General features: G+C 34.3%; 1 protein-coding gene across 7 annotated transcripts in view; it reads left to right on the forward strand.

The window, feature by feature from the left end:
* The window catches only part of LOC149794170 (CUGBP Elav-like family member 4), a 285,013-nt gene that overhangs the window by 239,987 nt on the left and 21,153 nt on the right, over nt 1-23,873 (forward strand). For all 7 annotated transcript variants that reach the window (XR_016422975.1, XM_089968270.1, XM_089968273.1 and 4 more), the window contains one exon: nt 23,120-23,248. Coding sequence is in view for 6 of the 7 variants with exons in the window: in XM_089968270.1 (XP_089824396.1) it covers nt 23,120-23,248 (129 nt within the window). In the remaining variant the exon portion in view is untranslated. The remainder of the gene's footprint in view (nt 1-23,119; nt 23,249-23,873) is intronic.

The following is a 23,873-nucleotide window of genomic DNA, read 5'->3' on the forward strand; positions in this document are numbered from 1 at the left end:
GCGGAAAGAGAAATACTGTATATATTTGAGATGGAATTCCTTTGTATACTCAACCGCGTAAGAGCTTTATGAAGAAAAATATAATACCCAAAATAGCAGGTATAAGTTAGTAACTTTATGTATGTCTGACAAAACGAATGAAATATTTATTCTAGGAAAACATTTTTATTATGCTTTTAGCATAGGTATCAGTTTTATGCATATATTCTTCCGATAATTACACATTATCTGAATTGTGCTGTTTTGCTGTCTGCTAAGGGAAATAATTAAAAGAATAAAGCATTTTATATTAAAAAAGGAATCAACAGGGTATACAGTTAATAAAAAAAACAACACTGCCATTTTTGTTCCATTTTCCCGGACAATGGAGTACAATGTTATCTTTTACCAACATATTCAAACTCATTAGTACGATCCTATTGATCGTGGTTTGTAATATATCTCTTCACCAGGTAGTGCTTTGATAATGGATATTGTGAAAACGCCTATTTTCCAAAAGATAAAATCGTTTCCTTGGCAACCAGTAGCTATAGTTTCACCGGCACAGATGAATAATGGACAAATTTTGTCATATGTCAAGATCAGCTTGATCAGCTTCCTTCATTAACTTTCGTACCTTTCTTTGGTTTCCTTTTCTGATAGACGTATATAGTTAAACATCGTTTCGACTTCCAATGTTGAAGAGCATAGCTTTCATTATCTTTTCTATCCGTTGATAAATAAAAGTGTTGTATACGGATACCCCACACCAACAAAAAGACAAATACATGAAAATAACACGAAAGAGAAATATCTACCATAAGGGGAACGGAAGACGTTGAGATTACAGTTCTTTTTTGTTTTCTTTTTTTCCGCCTAGAAATCAGGACTTGATCAGACGGCAACATTGTCCTGTGTTTTTCTTTTATACTATAAAAAAAACTATCACGTTCATAATGACATCACGGAAAATGTATACAGACTAAACGTATAAAACGGGCTTTAACATGCATGAAACAAACATCCGTTCTTAAAAATGGCGAGTATGGATCGAATCCTAGATATTCAAGATGAATGCTTACTTTATTATTATTATTATTATTATTATTATTATTATTATTAGTAGTAGTAGTAGTAGTAGTAGTAGTAGCAATAGTAGTAGTAGTATCCTATCAGATCATCCCATAGGCAACCTCTCTTAAAAAGAACAAAAAAAATATCTTTTTTGTTGTTGTTGCAAATATTATCATCCTTCATGCTCGACTCGTTCAGCTTCTGTAATCCTTCTAACAGTCAACCACCAAAGTTCAAATTCTTGAGTACACCCTTATCTTCGTTTCCCAGTTCGCGTGACCCCATCTTTTTGAAAAATGTCGTCTGGAATTATTTCTGCAACAAAAGATTCTCCCATCTTCATCCCAGCGGGTCCATTAATCGCTAAAGGGGGCGACTGGTTCTTTGTCTGCTCTCCGACGATCATTAACAAAGAGCAAATGGATTTGCCTGGCAACTAGGCATTCGAGCTTATTGAGTTATGAATGGTGAGCGCGTGTATAAATTCGCCTGTGAGCTACTGTCGGGTCATTGATTGTGTAGTGGTTTATAGTAGTTCTTGGATGTTGTCTGTGTTTCGGTGTTGTCGCTTACACCATTGTATATAAGCATATCTACTCTGTTGTTTCACAATGGTTGCTGGAGGTAGGTAGAAACTTTTTAAATATTTTTCTCAGAAATTGTATAGATCAACAATAATTAACAGCTTACAGGATAACAATTGAACAGGTTTCCATGCTTCAAAATGAACTAACGTCGTAGATTGTCTTTTATCATTAACGATATGGTGGTTTAAGGCATTGGGCCAATTCTGCTACATTATTAAAACTACATACACTCAAAATTTCTGTTATATCAATTATTTGCGGATATTATGTTTTCGTCGTCAGATCAATAGATGAAATTTAAAACCCGTATGGTATGGACTTTCTATCATTATGTATGCTTTCTCCTAATCATGTTTTGTAGTGATGGTAAATTAATTATTAGATGCATTCTTTGTTTCTTTATTATTTAATATCACTAACAGAGGAATATTCTAGACTCGTCTATCGGAAGCAGACGAAATTTAAAATTAAAAAAACTTGTGTGATGAATCCGTGTAGCTATGGCGGCCATCAACCATGGGCAGATTTAAGCAATACCATCCATATTAAAGACAAGGGGCTATTGATTCTCGATGCTATTAGAGAATAGACTCATTTTTATCCAGTAAAATTAATAAGTGAGATGTATATGTTGCAAACAAACCCTAATTCTCATTCACCATCAAAAGCAGTCGTTGATATACTTGTTTTCTTTATGTCTGTATAGGAACACATACTTATGTGGGCAGCGTTATCAGCTCGTTTCCAAAGAACTGGCAAAATTTACAAGCCTGCAAACTGAAAAAATGTTGACTGTTTTTTAAAACAAGTAAAATGCCACTCCCATATTTTGGGTCTCACGACCAGGCATTAAGAAGTTCTTGATAACATAAAGTATGAGCAACTTTCACTTTACATTCCGCGTAGGCTCTTTTAAAAAGAAATGTCTGTTTTTTTTTTTTTGTTTTGTAAAGCAACATTAAAAATACCTCCAGATAAGATGGAATTTAGCTACCGTTTAATTTCCAATAAATGGACAATTATATTTCATGTCCAATTTATTACTATCGCCCAATCTTATCAAAACCAATTGAGCCCTAGTCGTGCTAAGTCGTTATCGGCTTCAATAATCACTGCACCTCCCTCTTGAAAATATACTAGAGTGATAAGGAATGGTATGGAAGAGACCAGCTTGCTAAGTAGAAGCGTACGGCAGTCTATCATACCTTGCTGGGATCTTCTGTTAGAGACGATAAGCTTCCGAAATTAATGATAACTGCTGTATCGAATTGTCGTAATATAGGTCGTGTTTATGTGTGTCCGAATACCACGGAATTTTAAGAGGTGTAGTTAACTACATGTTATTATTTTACATCATCTCGGGTACATCTGCTCTGTTGTAGTACCATTCAAGCATTTATAACAGAACTCACTACACCCCTCCCCTCTCTCTTATTTTTTTTTTAAATAAAAAAAAATATTTTTGAAACGTATGTCCAAGACATTAGTTGTTTTACTATTCGTTTTACGCTCGATTCACTCCATGAAAATGCGTATAAAATTTCAGACAAAAGACTTTCTTCGTAACCAAAACTGATACTTTTGGTATTTTGTTTAGGAAAATGGAATCCTGGTATGTTAACATGCACCTCAATAAGAAGTTTAGAACTCTTGTGAAAGGTCGTTTCAACATGTATATTTTGTCACAGAGTGAATGTGTAGAGGTGCCGCTGTATGAAAGCCCCTATTCCAACATTTGTCTCGCTTATCCCAAAAGACGATTGAAGTGATTTACGAACAATGGCTCACTTCGTCATTTTCACCGGGAACCCAACTCTCAAGATCTCCCTTTTTGTGTAGTTCACGCATGGTTTCGCCTCCTTCGGGTCTTTGTTTGCCCCTGTTTTAGCGGGATTTTGACAGCTGTGTAATGGCTGAAGCAGCTGTCAGCCTTTTACCGAGGTAACAAAAGTTCAAAAACAGACCTAAAAGTGCCCCATTTAGCGAACAAATGTTGACTTAGGGGCATAATTTGACACAATTCTTAAGCAATTCCTTAAGTACCATGTTTTCTTATAAATACACGACAATTCCATCAAATTTCTTTCCCAGTCTATGTTAAAATTTTTTCTTTACAAGTGCAGATATGCAAGTCATCCGAACCAAGATATTTAATTTTCATTGACCAGCAATGTTCAAAATACAGGGAAATAAATTGCCGAAAAAAACAACAACCCCGGTCACGTTGTTTATATTCTTCCCTTTAGTCAAGTTACCACTAAAACACACACTTATGTAAAACTCTGACGATTAGACATTTAATCAGCAAGACGTAGCGATAAAATAACGGAGTGTCCCTTCATTTTAAAACGTGTGTGCTTTATTAGTTTGCCATTTCATTTGTATTGTTGTTGTTGTAGGGTTTAACGCCATTTTTCAGCACAAGATAGGCCATACATGGCGGCCAGAATTAATGGTGGAGGAAGAACCGGGGAAAAACCCGGAAAGAACCACCGACCCATGAGAAGCTACTGGCAAGCTTTCTCACATAACCACATTAGCCGAATCCGAGACTCGAACCGACGCAGAGGTGAGATGGCAGTGATGCGTAACGGTGAGCGCTTTAGACCACTCGGCCACTCGGGGCCCCTTCATTTGTATTTGACGAAGTCTTGAATTTCTGAAGAGAAAAGGGACTATTAAGTAAAAGAATGAGAATTAAAATGAATCCATAATAAAAAATTAATATATATTGAAATCCTGGACGAATATATAAAAAACACAAAACTTGGTTTACCTATTTATGTAATACATCTGATGGAAAATTGACGGACGAACCTAGACAATCTAAAAATCTTTATTTCAAAACGTGAATGCATGTTTGTGTGGTTTAACATCATGTCGACACGTTACTGAATCTATAGAGTGCCGATTAGGTTTTAAATATGGACAGGTCGTAGTAGTATCAGTTGTTGTTGTTGTCGTTTTACTAATAGTAATATTAGCTATTCAATATACCTTGAGGCAAATTTTGGATCGCACGTCACTTCGTTATTAATGAGGGAAAACAAGAAAATGCAATTGTTTATATACAGATTTTGCAGCTCGAAAGTCATTTAACACCAAAACACTGGATGTCAGGTATATACTAATAATCATCATCATCATCATCATCATAATAATAATAATAATTGTATAATAGCCCACATTATAACACGTAGATCGGCATTCAATTCATTCATTCAGGTATATTTTGATTTGGAAAGTATCATATGTTAGAAACTTGATATTTCTGGATAAGATTTAAAAAGCTATTGAAAATAGTACGCTTTACAATAAAGGTTCTAAAGATTCTTGCCATTTTATCCAACACCCTTTACAATAATGACAAAATAATTTTATCCAACACCCTTTACAATAATGACAAAGTAATTTTATCCAACACCCTTTACAATAATGACAAAGTAATTTTATCCAACACCCTTTACAATAATGACAAAGTAATTTTATCCAATACCCTTTACAATAATGACAAAGAAATTTTGTCCAACACCCTTTACAATAATGACCAAATAATTTTATCCAACACCCTTTACAATAATGACAAAATAATTTTATCCAACACCCTTTACAATAATGACAAAATAATATTTTATTTTATTTACAGATGATAGATTTTGTGCTTTTTCGTTTTATAGTTTGGAATAAGCGCCGTGAGGATAGGTTGTACAAAATATGAAATCTGTTTTATATGTATTGCATGAAAGACAACGTTTCTTGCAAAGCAAAATGTTCATAGAAATATCTAATGTAAAAAGGGATAAGTAGATACTTACTACTGACAGACCTATTCATATACATATCTAGCTAACTAAATAACCATGACTGTTAGACTTTTTAACCAGCTAAACGACGATGTAAATGCTAGATAAATAGATGAAAGTGCAGATGAAGAGGTTAATATTTTCACTTATTTTATCCGGCATAAAACATTTTCAAACATCAATGCAATTTAGCACCTGCTTAAAGAAAGGCCACAATGTATTAATTTTCACACGTCAGATATCTATCGATTTGACCTGATCAATAGTAGCACACGTGGGTTGAGCTGGTGTGTAAATGAGCACGGACAACGTCAATAGGATCCTGTTGCAATAAATACCAGGAAGCGGTCGATAGTGGCGTACTGAGGTAAATCTTGCCCGGAGCCACTGGCGTAAATGGCGCCCAGGGCGACGATGATAGCCTAAAGAGCTGGAATGCCTTTCGGACAGAAGCCAGGGCATGGTTCCTCCCACCAGCTACGGGGTTAGGGGGAACGATGTGAGCTCCCCCAGTGGAGACCCCGGGGGTGGACCCTTGGTCACCAACGATATTCATGTAATTAATGTCATTTTTTGGCTTTTCATGGCATCTATAATTTTATCACTCACACAGGACAATCAAGCACCACTTTATCCATGTTTGACATTTGCTAATTTGGCTCGTTAATCTCAGATCAAAATATTGATGTTACGCATGCACATAAATGTTAACAAAATCATTTTTTTAAAAATGGACTGTTGTTCACAAAATATAGATATGTCTACACAACAACTTAAAGACGATACTTTTTTCGAGCTTTTAATACTGCGAAATGCTCATTGGTTAGTGATTGTCTCATGGATTCGAAGATATACATCTGTTATAACTGATTTGTGCTCTGGCGATAGTATTGGTCGACGTCGGGATCCCTGTCACTCGCTGCGATGCGAAAGAGGATTAGCAGGGGTGGGTGGGTGTGCCGATGGATAGAGTATCAGCGTGTGTGCTCATGAAGCACACGCTGGCAGCAGAAATGAGTTATCAAATTCGTGATTTATGGGTTGCTTTATGCAATTTGTGGAAGGTCGGGTTTCAAGAGTAACAAATTCACAATCACAATTTTGGTCATTAGCGATGACAAAACACCTTTTATCAGCTGTTTTAGCACCCTATGACCTCAGACGCCCGAGGCAACCACTCCATCAGCAAAGCCACCACCCTTAGGTTAGAACGCTACTGGATCGATTGGCATTATTCAATCATTCTCACCAATCAGCAGCAGTGCCATTTTACTATTTTGTTTGTTTGTTTGAGAGAGAGAGAGAGAGAGAGGCATTTTAACTTTTAATTCGTTCGTTTTAGCATTTTGATAATTTATATGCTAGTGAGTCCTTTCATTTTTTGTTCTCTTCTGCGTATAAAAAAATTGATTTCAGTTTTCTATTGCGGTCTGTACAGGTCAGTGCAAGTCAGATATTCTTTGTCTAAAATGCACCATTCAAACCACTTTTAGTACCTATTTGCTTTTATTTCGTATGTATGCAATTGGATGAAAGCCGTCTTCGTTATTATCTCAAGATAAAAAACGTCTAATTAGTATATAAAGTAAATCTAAAAAACCATGGCAAAAACATGCACCCTTGAAGAATTGCAAAATACCTCATCCTGTTCTAATTTTTTTTTGAACTTTGGCCTAAGAAGATACATAATCTCATTAAAAGTTTCTTGGATTACACATGGAAATATTGGATTATACACGGTCTTCTTTTGCAAATGCAGGTCAGATCTGTGCATGGAGGACATGTGTGTTGTGTTAGGAGGAGTTATATCAACGCAAGACGGCATCGTTGTTAATATGTAAGAGTCAGGTGCCCCGAGGATCAGGTTGCCTTCTTATAAACAAATTAATTATTGGATCGACTCTGGCCTTTTAGTTTAGGCAAGACGCGTATTTTGCAATTTCATAGGAAAAAACGATGGCTGCAATGAATCATTCAGATTACCATCCTGTAATGCAAAGCGCGGAAGTGTTTAACACGTGGTTTTGCTTACAGTGCGCTTTGGCAAGGAATCAAAGGAAAAGTACTACCAACAACCTAAATCTTCAAATGGTTGTTCCTGATTGCTTTGTCTGGTTAACAGCCAAGCAAATGAGGAATTGTTTTAACTTCTTTTTTTAAATATAAATCTTTAAGGGATGGGAACATTCTTTGAATGTATTTCGTGACCAAGCACATATGACTGTATACAAGTATGGTTAAATCTTGATTTTAGCTCACACACACACACACACACACACACAGAGATGCACGCTCACACATATACAAGCACTCACAGTTCCCATTAGGCTGATCAAAAACTATCAGAGAAAATCCGTCTTCTTATTCCCGTTCGCTTGAAAGTTGAAAATATTCGTCCACATATTTGCGATATTTTCCGGTGCTTAAGATAACCGCATATTTTGAAGTAGAGTCTGTTCTGAGCAATGTGGTCTTCCTGTTGTGTGATCTTCTACAATGATGATTTGTTTAAAACGAGAATGATCTTACAAAAAGTGAGAATTTCTTGTTGAGCTCCAAATTAATATTTTATTATCGTGGATTCATATTTAAACCCAAATGTTCTCTATATGTATGTATGTAAATATATATATGTAAATATATATATATATATATATATATATATATATATATATATATATATATATATATATATATATATATATATATATTCTTATATTGTTCCCTATGTTTACATTCTCTCTCTGATCGGCTCTAATCTCGGACCGCCCTCCACTTGAAGATAAGTACGTGTAACGGTCTTTTTCTATTGAAGCTGGTCATACGGAGGACCCGTCTTAAAGCCTTGGAAAATCTTACAAATATCATATATTAAGAGTTTCGCCAACTATTACCCTGGTAACGATTTAATACAACTAGTAATTATACTTCACACCTGTAAAAAATGCATTGTCAATCTAAGCAATGTTAATTAATTTTAGAACGTTAACCGCGAAGGGTTGCTGGTGTAGGTATTACACCGTACGGGTGCCGATATAGGTACTTCACGGATTTAAGAAGCATTGTTGCCGGTGTAATAATTGACGTATTTAAGAGGTACGGTTATATATGTAGGTACTTCACTGGTTAAAGAGGTACGGTCGACGTGTAAATACTTAACTGGTTTAAGAGCTACGTGTTTCTCATTATATGGTTCTTTGCTACGCTGGAATGATGTAGCAGATTCTTGTCTGCTATTAATAAAGACTTAGAAATAGAAGCAGGAAAAATCAAGCTTCTGGTATGAAACGAACCTTCATTGTTGTTTTGGCTTTTTTTGAACAAAGTATCCTAGTCTTCCCTTTTTGTAAGACTGACAACTTTTATAGTCGTAAACGTTCGATTACCCGCTATTTTGAGCAACTTAAATCATTTTATGCATCGAGAATAGAATTGCATATGTTATAGTGTCCTCAGCTGTCAATGCTTGTCTTTGCAAACTTGCCATTATTGCATAAGTTACTTAGTTTCTGTTTGTAACCACAGTGGTTTTGAAATTAATTATTTAAAATTCATCACATCTTTAAAATTTCAGATATGGACATTTTAAAATCTATCCAAAATTGAATTTTACTCATCCACTGTCGATATTCATCTCGCACGTCATATGTGTAAATGAAGATATTTTTTTTACCCGTTACGCATGTGTACTCGCTCATACGTCGAGTCCAATTGCAAACTGCATATGCCAGATCTGTCATCGCATAATACGGCGGCAGATCTGAATCTATGTAGTTTGTTTTAAGTAATGAATAGAACAAATAACATAGACCCTCTTCTAGCCCAGCATTAGGCGACCGTAGATCCGGGTCTATGTTTTTTGAAAGTGGACTGAACTTATAAGCAAGAACATACGGTAATTAATGTCCCAAACCAACGCAACCTTGAAGTGAGTAGGTTTACGTGCTTATTGAATATTTTGTATTGTTTAAAAAGGTCGTAGTTTTTAAATTTAAATTCACTATATAAAAGCTTAATGGATCTGTCAGAGTGGCTGTCCATTTCTTTGATGTTGTATCTTTATCAAAATTATAAACTTTGTTTTCAAGGATAATAGTTATGTGTGTGTCATTGGGAATTTTATCGTAGCTTTAATAATTTTCCAGTCATATCGCTTCGATATCTGCAGTGGGGCAGTTTATAGTGATGTCTAGCACTGGGGCATCATGCCGCAGACATGTAGCATGATGTCCCACTCAGGCACATTATCCTGACACCAGGCCGACCAGTCCTAACACTAACCTCTTAATGCTGAGCGCCTAGCGAGGCAGATGTTAATACCATTTTTATAAGTCTTATAAGTATGACTCGGCCAGGGTTCGAACCCACGACCTCCCGCCTCTGAGACGGACGCTCTAACCAATAGGCCACCGGAGCGGTAAGGATAATAGGTGTATATTTGTAAACATATGATATCAAAGAAAGAGTACTGAAAATTTAATATAATCATATTTTTGCCACCTTCCTCATGAATACTGAACGTGTTCAGTTCTTAATTCTACACAAAATAAGTGAGTACTATCGACGTTCTTTAGTGCTGATATATTCTTTTAGCAATGGTACAAAAACGCTATGGATTTTGTCGCTAATTGTACAGGGGCTTGAATAATCATAGAAAGTAGCTATTCAATTTAGTTTTGATATGATGAAAAATAAATTTTTCAATTATCAGTATCTGGAAATCGCCATTTGTATCCATTTTATTAATCATCATATTTGAAAATATCGAGCATTTTTATCGTTGTTAGTTCCATTGAGAATAAATCCGATCAATAGAGAATAATTGCGTCCCATCGATTGGCACATGCTGAGTACATAACATAGAATTTTTCACGACATCTGAGGTTTTATTTAAGTGTAAACACCAATGTGTTTTCTCAGTAGTAATTCTAGTTTGCCCTTGAGCATACTGACAGCCTTTAATTCCTGTTCGAACAATGGTGTTCGAAGCAATTGTCGTTGACATTGCGTTTGTCAGTCTATAAAGAAAATGGATGAGACTTTACAATTGGCTTCAAACGGCCATGCATGATATCAATTTTTAAATTTACCTTAAATTATTAATACGATTTCTTGCTTGACAGTTAAATTTTAGGTGCAACAGTCACAACTCACTAGTTGAAACGGCAAGACATGTATATAGATTATTCAGTTAACAAATGCACCCATGTAATAGTGATGAATTGGGAGAAGGCGTTATTTATCATTTTGAATGAAACAGTTAAACAATGAAAGAAAAAAATACACATATCACAGTTGTTATATATAAGGCCCACGTAACACAATTTGATACTTTATTTAGTTCCACAAATATTTAAATTGTAACCTTATCAAGTGTTTTTGTTCTGATTAGAAAGCGGACATGCTAATAATTTTATGTAAATTTTCTTCAAAACTTGTCAAGACTTAGTGCGTGCAAAATAACCATTTGTGGATATATATATATATATATATATATATATATATATATATATATATATATATATATATATATATATATATATATATATATATATATATATATATATATATTCATCTGGAATCCTTGATGTATATATCATCTTTTCATCTAAATTCACTGTATGATTGTCATTATTGTTCACCCATTGTCACCTGCACCTTACTGAATTTCATTTTAATAAAAGCAATGTTCTGTTTCGTTTTGGCTTAAGTTAAGTGTACCAAGTGGGAACACATAGTGGAATTTCTACATAACCCACTTAAGGAAATAGTTTGGCGGAGTCAAACAGCGTTGAAGAGGGAAATCATCAGAAAGTGGCGGAGAACACAGTCGCACGCTGAAGTACGAAAGACAAAGTAGAACTATGTATTATGCGTTATGAAACCTTTATGGAAATGTTTTGCAACATATTCAGTGTAACAAAGTTCTAGAAACCTAATAATGCGTCAGCAAAAAATAAATCATTGGTGGTAAGTGACGCTATGACGGTGTGTTGTGTGCGCTTCATTTTGGTAAAAGAAAAGCACTTGAATATGCCACTTTTGCAATCACTGGGTGAAAGACAAGGGTGTGTTTCAAATGAAGTCGATCATTTCTATTTGCACAAAGTTATGAAAGCATTAAGGCTGCTAGGGTCATGAAGAAATATTTCTCTAGCATATATGATCAGGATACGATTCCAAATTTACAATAATATTTGCTATTGTTGTAGCTATTTAGGGTAGGTGACAGCTACATTGGGGAATTAGCTGGTAGAGCAAACAAACAAATGGCTAGGCTACATATTTCTTTAATTGTATCTTTTCACTGTACCAAATTCAAATTCAAAAGCTCTCACTGTCGATACGATACGATAATAAAATATAGGTCGCCTACGCAGCTGGTCCTTTCGCGACCGGTTAAGTCCTGAAGGTCAGGATTCTTAATTAGTCGGAGTTGTGGGTATGGTGCCACCACAGCTCCGTTTTTATGTGCAAATGTTACACTCCTTAATTTTGGAATTTTGAATATGTCTAGGCGAGGCAAGGAGGAAAGGCACCCCGGTGACGCAGTAAGCCATTTGATGTCGATACGCCCTGGAACACTGAAGCTCGTATGATCAAATTTTAGTCCAGTTTTGCTAGTGGACAATTATTTTCAAAATAGTGTGTGAGCCACTTGGGCAATTTTCCAATTTCATTGAGTTGTATAATTTCCTTTATTATTTTAACGATAGATTGGAATTTTGTGTACGTAGTGTACTTTAACATTTCTAAATGGTACCAATCAGATGGGTGTCCGGCAATATACTGTTTTTGTGTGTGTCCTGTTTTTGTTTTTCTCGGTTTTGAATTTTGATGGTGGTAATCAAAGACTCAGATCAGGATTTTGTGGATAGAGCTTTTATCAAAAGAGGACTTCATAAGCCAAAGGAAGAACCTCGTGTAAGAAGGCAATTTGAAAGTCGATGTCTGTCTTTTTTCCTTCTTCTTCTTCTTTGCTTTCTTTTTCTTCTCTGTCTTCTTTCTGTTATTCTGATGGTGTTTTGGTTCCTAGTCGACTTTCAATGTTATAGTCCGGCATGATGTTTGCGACTGGTCCGTCTGGTTCATGGTCTTTTATTTCTTTTTTACTTACTGGAATTTTGAAATTACGTTGTGCCTCTAAATTTTGTTATTTATAATATGTTGGTCTTGTGGGTTATGTTGGGATTTATATGTTATGTTTTACTAGTTTGGGTCTGTATATTGGTTATGTATTTCATTTCCGCTTTGTGCGGTGGGCCTGATGACTGGTCATTTGTCACCTTATAGTCTTAATTCTTGTGGGGACCTAATGCTTATTGGTGTTTGTTTACACACTCTCACTAACCATTTATTCGTGTGTGTGTGTGTGTGTGTGTGTAGTCTTAATTCTTGTGGGGACCTAATGCTTATTGGTGTTTGTTTACACACTCTCACTAACCATTTATTCGTGTGTGTATATATATATATATATATATATATATATATATATATATATATATATATATATATATATATATATATATATATATATATGTCAGCCTAGCGGACTTCACAGGAGGCATCCTGATATCATATTTTTATAACTGGCTTTATTTGTTTCTGGTACACAGATCTGTGTTTCCTACATTAAACTAAACATTAGATATCTCGCTAATGAGTTGTTTAGAAGTTGATTTGAAAACTTATAAATGATTATAACATATCTAATCAGACTCATACTCACTTTCAACCTCTTCCTCAAAATATAATTGTTAAAATAAATGTAGTTTATGTGTAAGGGTTTTCAAACATTGTCAGTTTAAGTATAAAATAACTATTTCTTTAAAATCTATATATAAGATACTCTTGCTAATTAGAGAAACTTAATCTACTATCTTGTCTCTAATATCATCAGCATTTTCAAATTCTAAAACTAATTGTAAGTCCTGTAAATAATCATTTAATTAATTTGCATAAACACAAATGCCTGTTGTTCTCACTACATAGACCATAGAGCTAGACCTGTTAAACCAAATGATTAATGTTCATAAGAAAAGGGGGTGAGTGTGATGTAAAGATTCTACTTGTATTCTTTTGGACTGCAGAAGCAGAACATTTCCTGAAATGTGGATTCTGATCAGCATGACATATGTCATCATCATCAGTCCCGTAGTCTGGAAGACCGTTGGGACACCGCACAAGACCTAGCAACCAGCTTCCTCCATTCCTCTCGATTTTTCGTCTTTCTCAGTGAGTCGCTCAGTGTCAAGCCTTTCTACTCTCGAATGTTATCTTCCCACCTCTTTCTTTGCCTGCCTCTCTTTCTTCTTCCTTGTACAGTGCCTTGTAGGATTGTCGTGGCAAGTCCTGATGATCGTGAGACCTGCCCATACCACTGCAGTTTCCGTTTTTTTTTACTATGATCAGGAGGTCATCGTGAGGCCCAATGGCTTGTCTTATCCTTTGCCGTATTTCTTCATTGGTGATATGGTCTTTGTATGTGATGCCGAGGATCTCTCGGAAACATCTCATCTCTGTAGCTTGTATGACCATAACAGCGGGCTTTGAGAAAAGGATACAGACTATGGAGAATGACTACGTACAAGACTAAAGAAACTGAAAAACAGTTATATCAAAAGCCCCTACTACACTATCATGACAGTTTGTTACAAAATAACAACTTAAGTATGAAAATGTATCATATCTGCATAATTATGTTAATGCATTGTTATCGGTAACTCGTTTTGTTGACGTATGCTACATGGCATATGCTACAGAACGATGACAGCTTAATGCTTGTAGAAACTCCTTTTGGGGGAACATGTAACTATTTGACTAATAAAAAGAAAGCAATAAAGTGTCAATTTAAGCTTTATTTGATGTTGTGCAGTGGTAGTGGATAACTTTTCGAGTAAACATATGATGCCAGGATTTCCACTTTTGACAAACCATATCATTTAATTAGCTGAAAACCTTATCGAATCTAATATATTTTGGAATAAAATCTGACGAGGAGCGAAACATTAAGAAGCGAAATGTCAAATGTATTTTAACAACATTTCCTATATTAAATGTAAGAATTTATTTTGCTTTATCACATATCGAAGAATGAGGACTCGTTCGTAACGTCATTTTAACACAGCGTGCAAGAATCAGTGTTTACAATTTCCATAGTCACATAATTGCAATACCATGGGAATTTGAACTAGTTTTTTTTTTTTTTTTTTTTTACGAGGACTGCGTTATCATATGAGCAAAACAACAATAACATAAACATACCCCCCCAAAAAAAAAAAATCAATTACCAAAACAGTCCCAAAAGAAAGAACAAATATAAACCATAAAAAAATTTAAAAACAGCAAAAGAAAAAAACAATCTAGCAAAAACAAAAAGAAACCCCCAAATAAAATAAAAATAAACAACAGTAAAAGACAAACAAACAAACTCACCCATAACAAATCAAGCAAGGCCGACTATGACTCGAACTTAGTAGAATAATATAAGCCTAAAGGACAATGTGTAAGTTAAATAATCAAGGATCATCCAAGACGGAGGCTATGCTAATGTTCATCTCAGATGTAAGTGAAACAACTGTTAACTCGTGTCATTTCAAAAGCGTAGTGTATATATGCCATTGCGATTGTACTTGAGTCATTGTAATAATTTATTGTATAAAGCGCATTATCGACGAGACTAATATGCAAGAAAATCTATTTCATGATGTCGGTATATGGCCTCTTTTGTACTTTGAACAACGCATATCGTAAAATTGATTAGAGTCGGCCACAATCGTGATTTGATCTTTTTGTAATGTGTCTAGGTGTATGCGTCATAAATACTAATATAGGAACATATGACGTCAAGGGTTTTGTACAACCAGTGTTTGTCCACTAACGGCGGACGTGAAGAATGTAGATTTCATATCGATAATGCATTAGGAACCTGTGTTTGTAGAAGCACCGCCACTTAATTGTTCACTGATTCTGCATTGGGATAGGTTATATAGACACAATTATGTCATTTTTTTAAAATCACTTGAGCATAAATGCTACAGCTAAATTAGAAGAGAGAGAGATAGAGAGAGAGAGAGAGCAGCTTGATGAGAGAGAGAGAGAGAGAGAGAGAGAGAGCGCGTATTGAAGTTTGGTGAGGAAGAAATCGGATGCCTTTTTGCAGTTACAAGTATGAAGTCTCTTCCCGTCTATCACAGAAAAGAAGAGCTTTTAATAATAGTTTAATTTAGGTCAGCCTATAAATGTGAGAACTGTTAGTGGCTAAATCAAAACCCTTTCCTCCAGTAACGGTGGGGCAAATTAAAAATCGTCGATGGTGATAATAAAAAAAAATTAATAGAAGAAAACAAACTTTTGGCAGTAGTAAGAGAAATTAATCGTTATACAAATAACATGCAAAAATGACCGGCATGACTAAAAAACAAAACAACAAACAATACACGTATTTTTCTCGTCAAGTCCTAAACATCGGCTTTTACATTTATTCACAATTCTCACATTGGTCCAGTCATCTGCAACATGGTTCATTGGTCCACACTATTTAGCTCTATTATTAAATTATGTGTTTTGCTCAGAATAGTTTGAATAGGTAACGAGGGTCGAAAACAGAAGGACGCAATTTACCAGAATGTGCTTTGAACATCCACAAAGATAACAATGATACGATATTTCCATTTAAAATATTGTTGTAAGATTTACAAAACTGCACAGTTTAAGGTCCACGCCCTTAAAGCTTCAAAGTATTCGTTTAGTGACCAAAATATAGCGGTGTAGGGTGGGGGTGGTGGCAAAAAACTACTGAAAGATCTGGCTGAACTTAGAAATTACAGCTCTGTCAGTGTTTTCACATGAAATTACAGCTCTGTCAGTGTTTTCACATGAAATTACAGCTCTGTCAGTGTTTTCACATTAAATTCTCACTCATTTCAAGTTACGAAATAATCTATTTAAGTCATGATTTATCTTGGCTGAAATGACTACAGCTCATGGCGTCACAAACATGATTGATGGATTAATTAAGTCATTGGTGTCATGCAATAAATATTTTATTTCACTTTGGTTTCTCACGTCTTGATCCAACAAATGCTGGTTTCATGTTGGTAACGCCATGGTCCGATTCTGACTGATAAAGATTCACTTGAACATTCATTGCTTTGATGAGAATAGTTCTTATTCGTAAAGCAATGAAATATTTAGTAGTACTTCACACCACCAAATGAAATACTATCAATTCCTAAAACAATGGATATTGATCGAAATCCCTGGAGACGGTTTGGACTGCACAATAATGACGTTGCCAGTTTCTCAGTTCTAAATTGCACTTGCAACATTATATCAGTTTCCCCATTGCTTTATTCACACTTTCTAAATCGTCAACAAATGCTGGCGTTGTTTTTAAATATTTAAACAACCATTATCAATAAAGAGAAATGGCAATGAAAATGATATTAATACAAATAATAACAACGTAAATAGTAATTTGTCGTAACGTCCATAGCACATGAATATTTGTGCTGATACAGTATGCGTAATAAGTAAAAATATGACTCTATCAGTCAGTTTTTGAACAATATTTTGGTATAGTTTATGTTTCTAGAAATTTACGCTGAAAGACAAAATATGATTTTGATTGGAAACCATAATCTGTCCAGTGGATTGCTATCGTACAAGAACCATAGTCGAACACGAATGAACCGGTTTGAAGACGGAAATCGGCAGTTGTTGGGATTATAATGAAAACATAATTAAACATTCAGTTCATTCTCACCCAGAAAGTAAATTGAGAAGGCACTTCTAGGTTTGTTTTCATGGCGCACGTTTCTCGAAAAAATGTGTAGAGCAAATTCTAACTGATTGATGGTCTAAATTTACCCAGTTTCTTTCACCAACAATGATGGTCCTTTCCTGCATTCAAGTACAATGAGATAGTACTATATCATTTCATTTCCAACTTATCACGAGGACTTCATGTTCTTAAGGGTACAATATTGAAAAATGCACCATTAGATACATCCATTATTGAGAGGAAACTATTAGATTTTTGGAATGAATATACATGTTGTTCATCACCAAATGGGTCACTATCCAAAAGCAAATATTTTTAAACAACTTTTTGTGTGTGTCTGTGAATCAAATATCAACATCTCATGTTGGGAAGACATTTTGAAAGCTTGAAAATACAAACACGATGTCGATGAATCAACTTGATTAACAGTTATTGAATTATTCATTGAATTTTCTTCGAAAGCCGTTATCTTAAAAATAATAAAATATTTATAAAACCATTCACACACGTTTCACAAAGTAAATAGATCAAAAAATAGTAGAAAATATAGAAAATAACTTTGTTAATTTGAGCTTCGAAAATATACTAGTGAAGAGCATCGTAAATTATACAAAATGGGAGGAAGTGGCACTGGCAAACCTCATCACTATACAGAGGAAGTACTGCATGTAAGTTTTCAATTCACTTGCACATCATGTCAAGTGCACAATACCATCATTTCAATATTCCACATCACGTCAAGTGCACAATACCATCATTTCAATATTCCACATCACGTCAAGTGCACAATACCATCATTTCAATATTCCACATCACGTCAAGTGCACAATACCATCATTTCAATATTCCACATCACGTCAAGTACACAATACCATCATTTTTCCACATCACGTCAAGTGCACAATACCATCATTTCAATATTCCAAATCACGTCAAGTGCACAATACCATCATTTCAATATTCCACATCACGCCAAGTGCACAATACCATCATTTCAATATTCCACATCATGTCAAGTGCACAATACCATTATTTCAACATTCCACATCACGTCAAGTGCACAATATCATCATTTCAGTATTCCACATTACATAAATTATACACTACAATGAATTTAATATTACACATTACATAAAGTATACACCACAATGAATTTAATATTACACATTACATAAAGTGTACACTACCATGATTTTAATATTACACATTACATAAAGTGTACACTACCATGATTTTAATATTACACATTACATAAAGTGTACACTACCATGATTTTACTATTACATATTACATAAAGTGTACACTACCATGATTTTACTATTACACATTACATAAAGTGTACACTACAATGATTTTAATATTACACATTACATAAAGTGTACACTACAATGATTTTAATATTACACATTACATAAAGTGTACACTACAATAATTTTAATATTACACATTACATAATGTTTACATTACAATGATTTTAATAATACATATTACATAATGTGCACAATACCAAATTTAATATTACATATTATGGAGTATGTAAAGTGCACAATACCACCATTTACATAATACTCCAAATCAACTGACCAAATTTAAACATAGTTTGATCTGAAATGTGACTTTTGATTTCATAATGTATTTGTCTTTTCTGTAGAATAATTAAGCCTCAAGTGTCAGTAACTATGATTAGCAGAAACAGTTGAAATATGGTACAGTAAAGTTAAAGGATGAACCTATACACGTCACATGTTCATCCTTTGATGTTTAGATTTGCAGTATGTGCGGACCGCACGCCATCAATTCTTGGAGAGAAACGCAGTTGGCACAAGCTTCGACTTGAGGAAAAGAAGTTAGTCTGAAAAAGTTGATTACTCTTTGTAACTAATAGAGCGTGATACTTCCTTGCGGAACAAAAGGTTTGGACTATCGTCTTCCAACCTCATTAGCGTTTCAATATTCCCTCTTTCTCAAGCAAGGCGGAATCTGTGAACTTTGTCAGATGTCAAAACTGGAGCCCATTAGATAGAACAGGAGGCTCTGTACGAGACCTTTTGAAGAATTCTGTACATGTGAAAAACTATTGTCCAATATGGCTGCTCGCCTTCAACATCTTTTAGTTAGAAATTTGATATATTGAATCAAAGTGTGAATTTGTAGCTAATAGGGCCCACATATAATTATTATAGTTTTAGTAAAATAAACTAGATATTTGGTTTCATTATAATTGGAAATTTAGCTCATGCATTTGCAATAATAAGGTGGAAATGCGATACAGTATTGAAGTTTGATAGCCCGAGTCCTATGCGGAACTAAAACAGCAATTTACATTATTTTATACTGGGATTATCAATTTGAAATGTGACTGAGGCAAAATAATATATTTTCTGAAACTTTAATAAAATAGATTTATAAGAGGCTTGAAGTTTGAACATTCCTCGTGATGAATTTTGGAATGATAGATTTATCTAAATGCTATTAATGAACATTTGAAGGAAGAATGGAACTTAAAAACGATCGTGATGTCTTCTTCTTTAATAATCGTATAAAGTCATAGAGTGCATAAAGATAAATCGATAAATTTTAAACATCTTTTGAGATGTAAGCACTCTGAACTTTTAGGTAAACTTGAACTGACAAGCCTAGATGTTTCGGACAGGGATGGGCGAATGACAAAGCGAACTCTTCTACCTAGGCTTACGTAGCATACATGCATCCAAATCGTTTTAGAACATTCTAAATATGCTCAGTTATGATAAAGTTCATCCTGATCAATATTTGAGTGCAGGACTAGAATCTAACAAATAATGGAATGCCTTACTCTGAAGGAATTCTAACTATCAAACCGAAAACGTTATTGAGCTGAATTCATTTATTTGCAAATGCATACTATATTCATGATTCGTCATTATACTATGCAACTCTGTATTAGCACTTGGATGGAAGAAATCGACCGATGCCTGCTTCTTACGGTCCATGAGAAAAATATAATAATTTGGATAAGGACCAACATAATACACGAGGCAGACGGCGGTTCTACCGGATGATAATGCTTCGATCCTTTTTTATGGAATCCAGACTGAGAAAATATAGTTGAATTAAACGAAGTTTGTATTTAGATGGCTTACAACAGTTAGAAATATTAAAATGGGTGCTTCTTGGCTGGTTTTATTTCTCTCAGTTTTTGCATTTTCTAAGGAACACGGAGTTTTTATCTAGATTTGGCATCCTTTCGTCTAAGTGGTTTCATCAGTTTGTAAGGTGAGTTTTAATCTCCACGAATATAACATAATACACAAATAACAAGGGTTTACACGGATAGTACCCACATACCAAGATATATTTTTAATTTATATGTTGTATATTCAAGTGGTAGAAAGCCTGATTGATTGTAAGATTCAATTTATTTACCATGGAAATAAATGGAATGCACAAAAATGTTAAAGATTTACAACAAGCAGGGGAGCATAATAGACATGACAGATCCTTATGCAGCAAATGGTTTACATCGAGATCGCAAGCAGAGTAGGACACGTTTGTAATTAGATGCATTTGGAATGTAAACAGTTTACCAGATAAATTGATCAGCAATGTCTCATTGGTTTGTTCATAAGTAGATGTTGTGGTTATTGTTTTCGAAATTGATAATACCGAATAACGATTGTTACAAAAAACTTCTTCCTTTGACTACTTGTAGAATATAGATCATGTTTGGAATGACATTAAATCTTTAGGGAGCACAGAGGGTTTTCCTTTAATTCAAACATTATTTGTTCGTTGAGTACATTTCTCCTTACTGTTTTCTCAGACATGGACCACATCCATATTGAGCCTCGCGAGACCTCTAATGAAATCTCGTACAGCACCAGGGCAAATCAACTTAACTGAAAATGTATGCTTGAAGTTTGTGAATACGACATGTGACTTGCTCAGTAGCTGTGGAAAGACTTATCTGCGTGGTGCGATAAAGGAAGTTATATGGGCCAGATGTATAAACATCCCGCTTGCCAGCGATCTGAGAGCAATTAAATGGTCTTTTGCATGACACGAAAACGTCAGTTTTGCTTATAATTCGAGGCCAAAGATGTTGAATGCCCTTTTGAAAAAAACTAAGAATGGAAAGGAATGTAACTGAGTTGTTTGGATGAAATAAAAGGGAAAGGAAAAGATGAATGTATTTGCTCCTTTTTAAAAATGACAAATGGAAAAGACACTAGGACTAGAGATTTGGATTATAATATAAAACTACATTCCAGGCCTCGTGTCTGACACTAGGTGTATTCATGGCACGTGCGTCGAGTGAGGACAACTGCATGATATCAAGTTTGATGGGTTTTAAGGATGATGGTAGAAGTTGTGAGAAGTAGTACTTCGATGTCGTTATTATTAACATCGCTATTTCTGCACGAAACACATTTGTTGGCATTTCTCATGTTATTTACTTGTTGATCGAGATTTTTATGTTGTCATGATAGATGTCAAACCCTCATGATAAATCATTGTTTGGCACAAGTTGTACACTGCAATAAACGAGCGATGTCTGTTTAGTAATGAAAATACCAAGACTGCTTACACACTTACAGAAGAAGCATATATATATATATATATATATATATATATATATATATATATATATATATATATATATATATATATATATATATATATATATATATATATATATATATGTATGTATATATATATATATGTGTATATATATATATATGTATATATATATATATATATATATATATATATATATATATATATATATATATATATATATATATATATATATATATATATATATATATATATATTCCTTATAGCAATCGATATTTCAACGCATGTAGCTCGTCACCTTAGTGTTTCTGTTGTTCTTTTCAAATTCATGTTATAGGATTTGATTCAGAATGTAACAAGAAACTTAAGTCGATTACCAAAATTTCGCTAATATCTATTAATGCAAGTTGTCAATTGAAATGTCATGATTGAGGAATCCTGTAAACGGAAAGATCTAATAAACGGACGTTGTATTGAGTTCGCATTTATTATACAGGTGTTCGATGGTAATCTTACGTTTACTTTACATGGCATCAATATTTAATTCTATTTCATATAAATAATGAAATATATAGAAAGTTTGTTTCTGCAAGAATGTAGCCTTATCTAAGCTTTACCTTGGTGGATAGAGGAAGTGATTATAGTTTTCTTAGGAGTAAAATGTCTACAAACCTTTTTCAGAAACGTTGCATAGGTAAGCTCACAGTTCAGTGGAGACATTCAACATCATGTGTGAAACAGAAACAAGCATAACACTTTCATGATGTTTGGACTAAAACCTCAAGGATAAAATATCAAAACTCGTCTCCGAGAATCGTAATTTATTTCTGTTCGAACTTTAATGAATCTTTCTCGGGACACGAATAACTACTAGATTTACTTTATATTCCAAAGAAAATGATCATAACGGGAATTATATCTTAAGAGCTTTTTAACTATAAAGAAATTATGAATGCCCCAGGCTGAATATTTACCATTAAGTAGTTGCTGCTTTCGATTACTGCATAAATAACATAACATGCATAAAATAACCTTCTGGTATTTGCATGCTTCTTTAGATTTCCTGTCATTTAAAAAAAAATCCGTGAAAAGATGAAATTAGAGCTAAGGGTGTCCGTAATTTTAACCCTGAAATGTATATGTGATGGTGGAATGATCTTTGCCTCAATTTCAAACTGGAAACGACTTCAATCGCTTGATTTTCGTGCTAAAACTGAATATACAATTTGTTCGACATGTCTCGTTGGATTTATTTTAAAACAAATGTTTCTTTGTTTCAGCATTTCGACTGCTAGAGAACACACATTTAATGTTTTCCTTTTTCTCAATTGCAGAGGACAGAAAGTTATTTGTTGGTATGCTGAACAAGCAACAAAGCGAAGATGACGTCAGAGCATTATTTAGCCCATATGGCACGATTGAAGAATGCACGATTCTAAGGGACCAAAATGGAAATAGCAAAGGTAAGACACCGTTCTGTTTTTCAGGAACTGAAATGGAAGACGTCTTCGCATTTATTATTGCTAGATTAGTCTCAGGACCGAAAGTGAGCCCAATGTGACGCAACTCTTGGACATGATTTCACTTGTCTTTATTGTCAATAGGAAATAAATTGCTATAATTTTTCAGGAATTACTTACAGCCTCTCACAAAAACACTTGGTCAAGCAAAATATGTCTCCTTATACATAAATTGTTATGTTTTAGTGATTTCCTTTTGGAATTGTTGACATAATGGATGAAGCATTTCAGGCCAAGATCAAATCTATGGTAATATTGACAAAAAGCGCATCAGTAAAAATACTAAACATACACAAGGCTTAAAGGAAAATATTATAGGCTTTCATTTATAATGTCAAAATGCGATACCAGTCTTGTATTACCACCCTATAAATAATATTCCGCACACTATTTGGCATTTATTGATTACAGTCTGAGAGCGATAAAGCATAGGCATTTCCCTATTGCATTTCGACAGGATTGTTAAGATAATAGATGGCTGAGATCACTTATATGTTCATGGTTTTGCTTTGTCAAGCCAATATGCTCTGCAAGATGAAATGTATACGTTTTAAAGGAGCAAAGGAAT

This window comes from Sinohyriopsis cumingii, chromosome 8 (assembly GCF_028554795.1).
Source record: "Sinohyriopsis cumingii isolate HCF-2022 chromosome 8, ASM2855479v2, whole genome shotgun sequence".
NCBI lineage: Eukaryota > Metazoa > Mollusca > Bivalvia > Unionida > Unionidae > Sinohyriopsis > Sinohyriopsis cumingii.